Below are 14,022 nucleotides of genomic sequence, written 5' to 3' on the forward strand. Positions count from 1 at the left end.
GACCTAAGAGATAGAATTGGATGCTGTCAGCATTCTAATTGTAGGTCTAGATACTTGGGTGACATCACTTTTGTAATATTCCAAGAATGAGAGGAGGAAAGCCCCACCTTTTATTGAGGAAAGTATCAATTTGTGGCCATCTTTAATAAAACATGATAGTTTCAAATAGTGGAAGGACTGGAGAAGAAACAAAATAAGCCAGTTGGCCAGAGATTTTGCAGAGCAGTAACCAAGCACAGGTTCAGTCAGTGTCGGGAGTACTTCTAAGGCCTACCCAAGACGGGTTTGATAAGGTGCCTGGTGATGAATATTCAAAATTCTACCCCTGGAAAAATAGCAGGTGCTTAGTGAGGCCCTAAAGAGTTATTTGAAGAACAGAAAGAAAACCTGTATGAGAGGAACGAAGATACAGGACAATGGAAGAAGGCAGTCTGGATTCTGTTCTGAATTCAGTGAAGAGGTGACACATTTTGATTTCTGCTGTAGGACTGATTGCTCAGTTATGTGGAATATAGGTGGTGGGAAGCAAAGAAGCAAGAAGGCTGTTTAGAAGACTTTCTGCAGCAGTCCAGGAAAGAGATAAAGAGTGTAGTGACATAATGACCTAGGTCTGATTTTTAAGATACATTTTGATTTTTTTTTTAACAAAAATGGTCCAGAAAAGATTGAGTCAACCTAACAAAGTGATAAGCATTAAAACCTTTTTTTATTTTCATATTGTTTTGGAGGGAACTTTACTTCAGAAGCTTGTCTTGATTTATAATAATATTTAAGTGACAAATTTCAACAACTTTTCTGTCTAAGCAAAAAATAGCTGAAGTCTTTGATTTTACCTGGAAGCCTGATTCTCTAGTAAATGTGTGTATGGGACAGAGTTAAACAAAAAGGTTCAAAAAAGGAAAAGGCAGACTGGGCACAGGTTTTTCAGGCCTGCAATTCCAGCTACTCCAGAGGCTGAGATCTAAGGATCACAGTTCCAAACAAGCCTGGGCAGAAGAGTTTGTGAGACTCTTGTCCTAATCACCAAAAAGCTGGAAGTAGAGCTGTGGCTCAAGTACTAGAGTACTAGCCTTGAGCACAAAAAGTTCAGGGACATAACACCCAGGCCCTGAGTTCAAGCATGACAGGCACACGGCACATGCACACAAAAAATGGCAAACCATTTTTTTTCATTGTGCATTTCCTTTTTACCCTTGCAGTGATTTTTGAGTAACCATTGTGTCAATAATAGCTCATGCCTATAATCCAAGCTACTCAGGAGACTGAGCTCTGAAGATCATAGTTTAAAGCTTGTCATGGTACAGCAGGAGACTATTTCCAATTAATCATCAAAATGTTGTAGAACTCTACTACATGCAGCTGGGGCTCCAGTGTAGGCAGACCATTAGCCTACAGCAAAAAGGTTCAGAGGCAGCATCCTGGCCCAAGACTAACACAAAAAAGTGTATGCGTCGGTTGAGAATGTGGGTTGAGAATGGGGGTTGAGAGTGCTTGCTTAGCATGCACGAAGCCCTGGGTTCTATTCCTCAGTACCACATAAACAGAAAAAGCCGGAAGTGTCCCTGTGGCTCAAGTAAGTGGTAGTGTGAAGGCCTTGAGCAAAAGAAGCTCAGGGATGCCAGGCACGTCTGTAATCCTAGCTACTCAGGAGGCTGAAATCTGAGGCTCAAGGTTCAAAGCCAGCCCGGGCACAAATGAACCCATGCACAATTAACCTCTAGAAAATGGGAAGTGGGGCTTGGCTCAAGGGTAGGGCGGTAGCGCCCATGCCTAGATCAAGCCCCACGACACCGCCCCCCCTCCAAAAAAGCAGCAGTAGCTCAGACCCTGAGTTCAAGCTCCAGGATTGGCCGGAAAAAAAAAAAAAGTATATGTATGCATGTATGTATAAAACATTATATATATATATATATATATATATATAATTTCAGTCAGCTTTCTCTATTAAAGAAAGGCTAGAAATCTCCATGCTTTTATTTTCTTGATTTCTGAATATAAATTACTAAAGTGTTATATACAACTTATCTGAAATCTGTCCGTTTCAATCTAGCCTGAAGGTCCAAACTAGACTGGGCCTTCTTGGAAGGAGGGTATGGGATGGTCCTTTGTGACTTCTTTCATAATGTAAGCCCAACCACAGCAGTGACCTACCAGTGGATTCTGGGCAATATTATCATTGAAAAAATTCAGACCAGAGCCAACACTCACTAATCTTAACTGTAAGCCGGTAAGAAGCAGGTCTCCTGACATGTTCCATTTCAAGACAACCAGCATGGCCATGGCCCACCTAACTCTAAGCTTTGATCCCTGCAAATAATCTTACTTTTAAAACAATTCCTTTCTGAAGGTGTATTTTGTGTTAGGTGAACCACGTCCTCTGCACATTCCTCATTTCCAGCTACCTTTCTACTTTCACATGCAACTTTGTTCTCATTTTGACAGGAAAAAAAAAAAACCAAAGGGACAGAGTCCAGGTCTAAGTTCAAGCACCTAAATACACACATTACATTGATTATAGTGGGAATTCTGGATATAGCGCACAAGTCACCAACCAGTCACAATAGTGCTAAATTGGTAAGTGGCAGAGCTAGATCAAAGGGTGATGGACTAAAGCTCATACCCAACCTCTAATTCTCCCTTCGAGGAAAACTGAACTGCACTGAGGTTCAAGTCTCATGCCTTGCTTTGAACTGTGATCTTCAAGAACTCCCATTTCTTTTCTAAACTAAAAACAAGGAGTCATTTTACATTCAATGGTATCTTCAGTCTCTTCCAGGCCTAACATTTCTTCTTCTTTCAAAGGAAGGGCTGGCAAAAGCAAACTCCCAAGGGTATAAAAATGGGGACAGAGAAGACAACTAGGAACTGGTGTGATGAGTCTAACCCTACATAGGTCAGCTTATTTGGGAATAAATGCAACCCAGGTGTAACTATAGCCAAATTCAGCCAAAAAGTGGTGGCTTTAGATGGTAGGATTTTTTTTTTTTTTGCCTGTCCTGGGGTTTGAACTAAGGGTCCTGAAGCCTCTCTGTGCTCAAGGCTAGTGGCTCTACCACTTGAGCCACAACACTTCCAGCTTTTTCTGTTTATATGGTACTGGGGAATTGAATCCAGGGTTTCGGACATACTAAGCAAACGCTCTACCACCAGGCCGCATTCCCCGCCCGGTAAGAAATTTTTGTATATAAGGCTGCCTGTCCCTGGAAAATCTCACGGCCAAGCTGCAGAGTGGCTGGTGGATAGCAGCCAAGCTCATGAGACCAGAAAATCTCCCCAGCTCAGGACTACAGGCTCGTGGTGAGTTTGACAAGCTGGATATTTGCCTTCCACCACTACTTATAGGACCTTTCTCCCTACCAAACTGGCAGCAGCAGAGGGTAAGCAAGCAAGCATAAACTCACTCTGAGCAACTGAGATACATTCCAAATAATCCAGCCTTCTGAAGAGTCAGAGATAAACCATGAGCTTCAGCCACTCTACCCCAAAAAGAATAACTACCCAATATCTTTATTTCAGGACTATCTTAAGAAGTCTACTCCACCATCACCACCACCATTTTTTTTTGCTGGGCCTGGGACTTGAACTCAGGGCCTGGGCTGTGCTCAAGGTTAGTGTGCTACCACTTGAGCCACAGCACCACCTCCAGCTTTTTCTGTTTATGTGGTGCTGAGAAACCCAACCCAGTACTTCATTTATGCTAGGCAAGCACTCTACCACTAAGCCACATTCCCAGCCTCAAAGTCTACTACTCCTTTTTATAACCTGAGAACTTTGTACCAAAGGACAGATAGGACAGATAGAAAGCCTCAAACCATTTTTTTTTTGGTTTGGTTTTGTTTTGGTGATACTGGGGTTGAACTCAGTACAGTTTGAGCACACATATACAGCCTAACTTCTTGCTGGTTATTTTGGAGATGTTTTCTCATAGACTTGTTCTACACTTCAGCCAGCCTTGATCCATAATCTCCTGGATTTCTGCCTCCTGAGTAGCTAGGATTATAGAAGTGAGCCACTCCAAATCATCTATTCCACCACCACCACCCCCTGCCTACCCCCTTTAAGCTTTAAGTCATTCTACCTTTATTTATTGCACTCTTACTCAAACCATCCATTCTTAACCTAAGATTCTGTGCCAAGGTCAACTTTTAAAAGGAAGTATCTGACTGTTACACTGCTTGCTTAAAATTTCCTATGACTTCCAGCTAAAATTGTAAAGATTTGGCACTTATAAGACGAAACTGCTTGCTTTTCGGTCGTCTTCACTTCAACCACAGGGCTTCGCTGAATCCCAAGCCTAGTTTCTAGTTGGTTTCTTTTTGTTTGTTGGTTGGTTGGTGCAATCCTGGAGCTTGAACTTAGTGCCTGGGCACTGTCCTTGAGCTTCTTATGCTCTAAGCTAGCTAGCACTCTACAACTTGAGCCACTGTGAGCCTTCTGGCTTTTTCTGTGCTACTGAGCAATCAAATCTGGGGATTCATGCATGCTAGGCAAGCATTTTACCACTAAGTCACATTCCCAGTCCAAATAACTTTTGTCAGTCCTGGGGCTTGAATTCAGAGCTACTTATTTTCAAGGGTAGCACTCTACCACCTGAGCCACAGTGCTATTTCCTTTATAACTCCTACTTGTCCTTTCCATTTCAGCTTGGCCATTGCTTCCTTCAGGTAGACTTCTCTGATCTAGACTGAAATGGATGTACCTGCTACACTACCAAAATACTGCATACTTCCTTTTGAATGAATGTGCCCCATGCCAACAGATTTGTATTACCCACTAGAGTATCCATTAAATGTAAAAATGGGCCTCCCAGTTCAAGTCTCAGTACCAGCATGCATGTATATATGTACACATACACACACTTAGATTTGGAAACAGTACGAGCCAAAAAATTTAAGGAAATATTGGTTAATCAGATGTGAAGTAACAAAGAAATAGAGGAAGCAGAATGATCTCCAGGTGTGAGCAATTAGAAGAGGTGCTTTTAATTCTCCTAAGTCCCTCTTTCCTCATCTGAGAAGTGGGATAGAAAGAGCCCTTGCATGGACTGGGAGGGAAGTCTAGTGGAAGAGTGCTTGCTAAGCATGGGTGAGGCCCTGAGTTGGATTCCTTGGTGCCACATACACACACACACACAAAAGCTGGAAGTGGTGCTGAGGCTCAAGTGGTAGAGCTCTAGCCTTAAGAAAGCTCAAGAACAGTGCCCAGGCCCCGAGTTAAAGGCCCAGGACTGGATAGAACACACAAAAAAGCAGTTGCTGGTAGGGCGGTAGCCTTGAGCTGAAGAGCTCAGGGACAGCTCCCAGGCAGAGTTCAAGCTCCATGACCCACAAATTAAAAAAAGCACTTGCTGAAATGACAGAATAGATGACCACTCAGTAAATCATGACTACTGTATCACCATTACTTGTTTTTAATTATCAAGAGCCTAAATTAGTGCATATGAAAGCAGAGCAAAAGCCCTGTCCAAATGGCTACTGTGGGATTTACATTCCTCAGAGAAGCTGACAACTTCACCCACGACAGAGAAAAGAAAGGCTCTTTTAAGTTAATAGAAAATCTGTAATATATGTAATAAGGATCCCTACAAGTTTGGAGAGTACAACAAGGCCACTGATAGGGAAGGTCAGCCAGGTTTACTTACAATACCTCAAACTGAGGTGAACCACCTCACCATATATGAAACTTACGTGATCAGCTTTGCAAAATCCAGCAATAAGACTCAGAGGCCTTACCACCTACCCACATCTAAGGTTTTGCCAGGGCAAAGACTCTGCCAAAGGAACAAAAGTGCCACATCAAGACTCTACCCCCAGGGCCGGGAGTTTGGCCTAATAGTTAAAGTGCTTGCCTAGCATGCACGAAGACCGGGGTTCGATTCCTTGGTACCACACACATAGAAAAAAGCCAGAAGTGGTGCTGAGGCTCAAGTGGTAGAGCTCTAGCCTTGAGAAAGTCCAAGGACATTGCTCAGGCCCTGAGTTCAAGCCCAGGACTGGCAAAAAAAAATAAAATAAAATAAAAAGACTCTACCCCCAGCAGGGCGCCCGTAATCCTAGCTACTCAGGAGGCTGAGATCTGAGGATCGGGATTCAAAGCCAGCCCAGGTACAAAAGAACATAAGACGCCTATTTCCAATTAACCACTAGAATACAAGGCATGGGACTGTGGCTCAAGGGTGGTAACCTTGAACTGAAGAGCTCAGGGACAGTGCACAGACCTAGAGATCAAGCCTCAAGATCCCCCCCCCCAAAAAAAAAGACTACCTACAATTGTTGGAAAATCCCTCCAAGAGAAGCCCAGGCCATCTTCCCATCTGCCACAGGAAGCTGGTCGGGTAGCCCTGATGAAGATCACCAACAGGGATGGAGGCATGGTTCAAGACCTAACCAGCTCTGGATTCAAACCCCAGTACTGAAGAAGAAAACAGACACACACACACACACCTCACCTTGAAAGCTTACCCTTATCTCCCATTTAGGAAGAGTATGGACAGCAACTCACAATAATCAATTGCCTCAATACTCTATGTGTATCTTGCTTTGGAATGAATCTTCTAGAATATAAACCAGTTGTACTTGCATGGAACAGCTTAGATTTTCACGGGGCTGCCCCGCACATAGAACTGAGTAGGATCTCAGCACTAGGATTAGCCCTAGTCTGTGAATAAGAAAAATCACAGCTAAGCAAGTTTTCTAAAGTCATACCATTCACGAGAGCACAGAAATATCCTGCATAGTGAGAGGGGGGAAGGAAGGGAGGGACAAAAACATGAGAAGTAATGCACCAACTACTTGACAAATGTAACTGTAACTCTCTATACATTACCCCGACAATAAAATAAAACTTAAAAAAAAAAACCCGCATGTTATTAAATTCCAATATCTAGTTGGGCAATGGCAGCTCATTCCTGTTAATCCTATGTACTCAAGGGGCTGAGATTTGAGGACTGCAGTTCGAAGCCAGCCAGGACAGCAAAGTTTGTGAGACTCTTATCTCCAATTAATCACCAAAAAAACCCCAGAAGCACGCGCGTGCGCACACGCGCACACACAGCTCTACTTTGATTTATTCCTCTTGAGGGGAGTTCTGAAACTAAAAGCAAGCAACAAATAAAAATCCTTAAAAGACAATTAGGTATTATTTAATTCCCTCATTTCACAGTTGAAGAACTGACAAGCAAAGGTCAAGAAAGCACGGAGACTGCCAATGTCTACTTTGCTGGTCAAAGAGCGTAATCCGAAGTGGAATTAACATCCATAATGTTTATCATTCATTACAGATTCACTACATCTTAAAATAGCATTTACTAAATAAATGCTACTTATATTTACAAGTGCTTCCTCTGTCCCTGGCACTATATGACAGGCTTTATAAAATTTTTCACTGTTAGTTCTCACAAGATTTTGAAACAGCAACTATCATTCTTGTAGTGAAGATGGGTTAACGGGTAGGACATGCCAAATAGGGCTGGGTAGAGTGCTTGCCTAGCATGCACGATGAAACCCTAGGTTCAATTCCTCAGTACCACATACCCAGATAAAGCCAGAAGTGGTGATGTGGCTCAAGTGGAAGAGCTTTAGCCTTGAGCAAAAAAGATCAAGGACAGTGCCCAGGCCCTGAGTTCAAGCCCCAGGACTGGCCAAAAAAAAAAGGCAAGTCCAAATAATTTACCTACCTAACAAGTTATAAGCAGAGATGAGACTCAAAAGTGCAAACTAGATTATAATTCGAGGCCACAACCCTTACTTCCATCTACTTTCTGCAAGGTAGTATTAGAGGACCTTTGGGGCACTATGGAGAAGTTCTGTGAATCAGTCCAGTTACATTTTTGGGGGGAGATAGTCATGGGGCTTGAACTCTGGGACTAGGCACTGTACCTGAGCTCTTTAGCTCAAGGCTAATGCTCTACCACTTGAGTCACAGCCCCACTTTTGTTTTCTCGTGGATAATTGGAGATAAGAGTTTCAAGGCTGGGGCAGGGAGTTTGGCCTAGTGGTTAAAGTGCTTGCCTAGCATGCTCGAAGACTTGGGTTTGATTCCTTGGTACCACATACACACAAAAAAGCTGGAAGTGGTGCTGAGGCTCAAGTGGTAGAGCTCTAGCCTTGAGAAAGTCCAAGGACAGTGCTCAGGCCCTGAGCTCAAGCCCAGGACTGGCAAAAAAAAAAAAAAAAAAAAAAGTTTCAAGGCTGAGTTTGGACTGTGATCCTCAGATCTCAGCCTCCTGAATAGACAGAATTACAGGCGTGACCCATTGGTGCTTGGCTCAGTTAACATTTCTGAAACACACTTAAAACGGGGTGGGGAGGGGAGAATTGATGCCAAGCCAGGCATGGTGGCTCAGGCCTAGAATCAAGGGGCTGGGGCAGTAGCCTTGACCTGAAGCGCTCAGGGACAACACCCAGGCCCAGAGTTCAATTCCCAGGACCAAAAAAAAAAAGCCAAGAGTATAAACATTCAGACTTAGACTTTAGGCAGGAGATGGTGGCTTACACCTGTAATCCTAGCTGTGATCTGGAGAAATACTGTACCAAGCCAGCCAGCACATGAAAATCTGTGAGAATCCAATAAACAACTCAGAAAAGGCACAGAGGCTCATGAATAGTGCCCAGGCCCCAAGTTGAAGCCACAGGACTGCAAAACAAAAAAAAAGACTTAGACTTTGTCATCCACTCTAGCACAACAGTTTTACTTATTTATTGTAGGTCATGGGTCTTGAACTCTTCTGGGTCTGGGCGCTGTCCCTGAGCTCATCAGCTCAAGGCTTGCACTATATCACTTGAGCCACAGCAACACTTCCGGTTTTCTGGTGGTTAACTGGAGATGAGTCTCATGAACTTTGGTGCCCAGGCTAGCTTTGCACCTGGATCCTCAGATCTCAGCCTCCTGAGTAGCTAGGATTACAGGCGTGAGCCACTGCACACGGCCGAGTGTTTGTTTTTTTTAAAAAACAGTTTTATAACTATGTCAAGTTAGAGGTATATATACAACAAACCCATCCAATACCCCTGCTGGCGGAGTGGAGACTTGAACTACACATGCACAGCCACAACACAAGTTCAGTTCAGTTAGGCTGGCCTCCACAGCCCTCCCCAAGGGTTTTTACAAAAAGCAAATCAACTAAAGCTTAGTTCAGGCAAATCACTAAAGTCTTTGTTTTTTTTGTTTTATTTTTTTAAAAAAGGGCTGGGAGTTTGGCCTAATGATCGAATGCTTGCCTAGCATGCACAAAGACCTGGGTTCAATTATTCCTTGGAACCACATACGTAGAAAAAGCCAGAAATGATGCTCTGACTCAAGTGGTAGAGCTCTAGCCTTGAGAAAGCCCAAGGGCAATGCTCAGACCCTGAGTTCAAGCCCCAAGACTGGCAAAAAAAAAAAAACCAGCCACATGCTGGTGGGACTATCTCCAATTAGTCACTTGAAAACGGGACTTCATGTTGTGGATCAAAGAGCTAAGAGACAGTGCCCAGAGTTCAAGCCCCAGGACGGACTAAAAAACAAGCCAAAACAAACCATAAGCCAAATGTTGTTATACAAGCTTGCAATTCCAGAACTTTAGAAGGCAGGGGTAGGATTGGACGCAAATGTGAGGTCAGCCTAGCCTACAACACAAAACCCTGTCAAAATAAAAAACAAATTAAAAAAAAAAATACCATAACTCCAAAGTTTGGGAATCACCAACTAAGTATACTATGTCTAATTGCTTGTAGACAAACAAGTCATTTTCTGGGCCAGGAGTTTGGCCTAGCAGTAGAGTGCTTGCCTAGCATGCACGAAGACCCGGGATCGATTCCTCGGTACCACATACATAGAAAAACAGCCGGAAGTGATGCTGAGACTCAAGTGGTAGAGCTCTAGCCTTGAGAAAGTCCAGGGACAGTGCTCAGGCCCTGAGCTCAAGCCCAGGACTGGCAAAAAAAAAAAAAAGGAATTTTCCTTTTTAGTATTTTTATTACAGAAATGCACCATTACTCTCAGCCGTTTTTGTTTGCATGTGTGTGCCAATCCAAGACTTGAACTCAGGGCCTAGGAATTTTTTGCCAACCACTTTGAGTCACAGCTCCACTTCCAGTTTTTTAGTTGGGATATGAAAGTCTCACAGACTTTCCGCCCAGGTTGGCTTCCAACCTCGATCCTCAGATTTCAGCCTCCTGAGTAGCTAGGATTACAGAGCCACTGGTGCCTACTTAATTACCAAATTTTAAGGCAGAGATCTCATTTATCCTAGAGGGTACTGATACAATATATAAAAACAAACTGCTTGCATTGTTTGACATGGTTTTACTGTTGGAGAAAAACTCAGACCCAGAGAAGTCTCTGAAAAACCAGTCACCAACAGATACCATGTGTCATACACTAAATAATTTACATATATATATATATATATCATAGTGCACACTCACAATGACCCTATAAATCAGGCACATAAATCTACTACAAATATGGGAAAGGTAAGACACAGGATGGTTATAGCAGAGCTAGCATTTGAGCCTACGCAGTTTGATCCCAGCACCTGTGCTGTGCCTTCTTTTAACTTAGACATAATGGATCCCAGAAGAGGGTGTGGTTGGAATAAGGGGGAGAAGGGGATCAAACATGTGTAAAATATTGTAGTGGAGGAAGTGTGCAAAAAGACAAAACACAAATCTCAAGATTTAAAACTACAAATCTAGGACTTGGACGCTTAAAACCAGAAGAAAGAATCACACAAGAAAGAAGAGAGGATCATAAAACATATTTTATTACTAGTTACTGCTGTGTCCCTTAAAGAACTAAAAACACCAGCATCGCAGCCAAAAGAAGAGCTAAAAATAGGCATCTGCAGCAAGCTTTGGGAAGCTTTTAGCATGGTTATGAGGTACTCATTTGTGTAGACTCCCCAAAACATATGCATCACAGAACACAGAAACTCTCAAGACCACACAGCCACTCCACCGGTGTCACATTAAAATTTCTCCAGACTACAAATAAAACTAGGGCTAGAAAGGGGCCTTAGAGATAAATCCATGTTGACGGCAGAGATAAGGCTATTACCTAAACCTTAGCAGCCAGACAACCCAAAATCAGAGTTTTCACCCAAAAAAAAAAAGGCATCCAACCCCTAACAAGAAATTTAAATCAAGAAGCTACTGGATTAATTCAGAGTTTATCTGTCAATGGCTATTGCAAAGACTTGACTCTGGCTTTAAGGATTCCAGGGGAAAAAAAAACGAGAACAAATCTACCCAACTCAAAATGTTGCTCTGGGAACCTGAAACAAGCCAGCTTATCCTCCGCTCAGAGGGAAAGCCGAGATGCCAGCCAAACCGTCTTCTTCCCACCATCGGTAACCCCAGTGACGCAGGCTACCAAGGGCCCCTGGACTTAACACAACACGCCGGGTCAGGCACCCACAGCACCTGATGTCATGGCTGATTTAAAACCCACAGGGCAGGTTCACCATTAGCTAAGTAGCAGCAGCCCGGGTGAGTAGCCCCATTTAAACTTCTAAGGAGTGTTCTCTCCTGGGGATGATTATACCTCTGAGTTGGGGGGGGGGGAGGACCAGAGAGCGTCTTAGAAGTTGTTTTCCCTTCCACTGTGGGTGGAGAGGAGGAATCCAAGAGAAAATGGAGGTTTCGGCGCTGCCCTTTGCATGGAGGAGAGACAAGGCAAGAGGAAGAGAGCACGAGGTGAAGGACGACACGAACTTCCCCCCCTCGTCCCCCCCCAAGGGAGCGACCAGAAAAGGCAGGCCGCGAGGACGCACGCCGCCTCCAGGACTGGCTTCCCGGCTCGGCCTCGGCCGGCGGAGCCGGGTCTTCCTCCCCCGCCCCACCCCGCCCCACGCCGGCAGACCCGAGGGATGCGCCCCGCAGCCTCCATGTTCGTCTGCACGTGTCCCTCCGCCGCACGCGGGCGCCGCTCCGCCGGAGGCCCGAAGCCCACGGCCGGAGTGCGGCGTGGGGGTCGGCGGAGGCCCGCGGCTCCCCCCGGGGCAGGAGGCCCCACGTCGCCCCCGCGGCGGAGGCATGCCGGGAACCACGGCGGCGCCTCTCCCCCCCCCCCGCACACACACGCTCCTTCCCTCCCCGCCCCGGGCCTCTCGGCTCCCGGCGCGCCGAACGCCGATCCCGAACGCCAACCCCGAGCGGCCGCGAGCAGTCCTCGGGGCCGCCGGCGCGGCGCATGGCGCCCAACTGTCACCCGCCCGCCCGCCCGCCCGCCCGCTCGCCCGGCGCGGCCACTCCCTCCCCCGCCGCACACGCCCCTCGCGTCGCCGCAGGCCCCGCACCCGCTCCCCTCTTCCGCCAGCCCCCAACCGGCTCCTCCCGCACACTTGCTCCAGGAGGCGGAAGACGGAGCGAGATCGAGGAAGGGAAACCACCGAATTCAATGACTTTTCCTTTCCTCCCCGAGAATCGACCCGATCGCCAGCCACCAAATGGCGCCCCCCCACCCCCTTCCTTCTCCAAAGCGCCCCCCCACCCCGTCACCTATAACTCCAGGCCCAAACTTACTAAACTTAAAAAGAAAAATCCCCCCCCCTCACCCCACCACCCCCACCACCCAATCTGTGCGGCCGGCAGGAAACTCCTCCATGACATATGCTCATTAAACATTTACAACATGGGGACGGCTCCGCGAGGCCACCAAACCCGGGAGCGTGGGGTGCGCGGTGGCCCAGGGGCTGGCCCGGAAGGGTTCAAGCCTCGTCCCCACACCCCCGGTGACCTGATGGTGATGGTGGGGAGGATCGGGGGGAAAGGAAGACACGGGGGGATGGGGGGCTCTTCCCGCGAAACCGGCGCGCCCCCCCCTCCCCAGCCTACTAGGCCCCAAGCACGCCGTTGCCCACTAACCGCTGCGGCCCAGGCCGGGGCCTCCATGCCACCAGCGAGCGCGGCGAGGAGGGCAGCCGGAGACTTCCCTAGAAGCCAGAAAAAAAAAAAAAAAAAAGCAATCGCAACCACCATCATCCTCGTCATCAAAATCCTAAGTCACCATCAGCAAGGGGTGGCTGCTGGGGAAGGGGACCCCCACCCCCCGCGCACACACACACACCCCCGGAAGAGGCCCCCGTGGATCGAGGAGAGGCCGCCGCGGCTCACCCACCTGGAGGGGACTGTCCGTTCACAGTGGCCAGGGCCGGCGGCAGCGCGTTCTTAGTCCACGGGTTCACCTTGGGCGGGGGTGCTTCCACGAAGTCTCGGCGGGCGCCCGGAGCTCCTCCGCCCGCGCCCGGCTCGCCGCCGCCCTCCTCTCCGTCGCTGATCGCCAGGCCTTCGGCGCCCGGCGGCTGCGGCGGCCGCGGGCTCTCGCGCTCCGGGGGCCCGGCGCTTTCCTTGGGCGGCTTGGCGCAGGGTGGCCGAGGTCTGCGGGCGCCGCCGTCAGGTTCCCCCCCTCCGACGTCGTTCGCCCCGGGCTCGCCCTTGCCTTCGGGCGCCAGCGGCTGCTTCTTCCTCACCAGGCCCCCGTGCTCTTCGGCCTGCAAGAGCGGGGCGCCCCCCGGCAGCAGCGGCTCCACCTGAGTGGCCATCTGCGCGCCCGCCTCTCCCGCCCCCCCCCCCCGCCCCGGAGAAGCCGGGCGCGCCCGAGGGGGCCTCCCCCGCCTCGAACTCCGCTCGCAGAGCGCCCCGCGACGCCTTCCTCCGGGGCCGCCGGGTCCCAGTCGCTTACGGAGAAGGGTCGGGGTTCACGCTAGGCGCGGCTCCCTTCCCGGCCGAGTGCCGCCGCCGTAGATCCGAGGCCCGCTGGCGGGGCGGGGGGGGGGGGGGGGGAGGAGGAGGAGGAGGAAGGCCCCCCACTCTGCGGTCCAGGCCTCCTCGGCGCGCGTCCCCCCCCGCCCGATCCTCACGAGGCGCCCCCCACCCCCGAACCTGGCCGGTCTCACGTCCCGTCCCTCCCTCCCCCCCGCCCCCGAGGCGGTCCGGGCTTCCCGGCTCGGGGGGCTGCAGCAATATGGACGGACGGGGGGAGAGGAGCGGCGAGCGGAGGCAGACCACGCGATCCGCGGCAGGCGGCGGGCGGGCGCGCGCC

The 14,022-nt window shown here is 48.4% G+C and overlaps 1 protein-coding gene across 3 annotated transcripts in view; it reads right to left on the reverse strand.

The window, feature by feature from the left end:
- The window catches only part of Larp1 (La ribonucleoprotein 1, translational regulator), a 63,563-nt gene extending 49,828 nt beyond the window's left edge, over positions 1–13,735 (reverse strand). For 2 of the 3 annotated variants that reach the window (XM_090320889.1, XM_090320891.1), the window contains exon 1: positions 13,099–13,735. In XM_090320889.1, the coding sequence (XP_090177015.1) occupies positions 13,099–13,522 (424 nt within the window). In that variant the 5' untranslated portion in view covers positions 13,523–13,735. The remainder of the gene's footprint in view (positions 1–13,098) is intronic. The other variant, XM_090320888.1, reaches the window with a different exon arrangement.
- Positions 13,736–14,022: the final 287 nt, after the last annotated feature.

Source organism: Megascapheus bottae, chromosome 29 (genome assembly GCF_031878675.1).
Source record: "Megascapheus bottae isolate mThoBot1 chromosome 29, mThoBot2.hap1, whole genome shotgun sequence".
Classification (NCBI taxonomy): domain Eukaryota; kingdom Metazoa; phylum Chordata; class Mammalia; order Rodentia; family Geomyidae; genus Megascapheus; species Megascapheus bottae.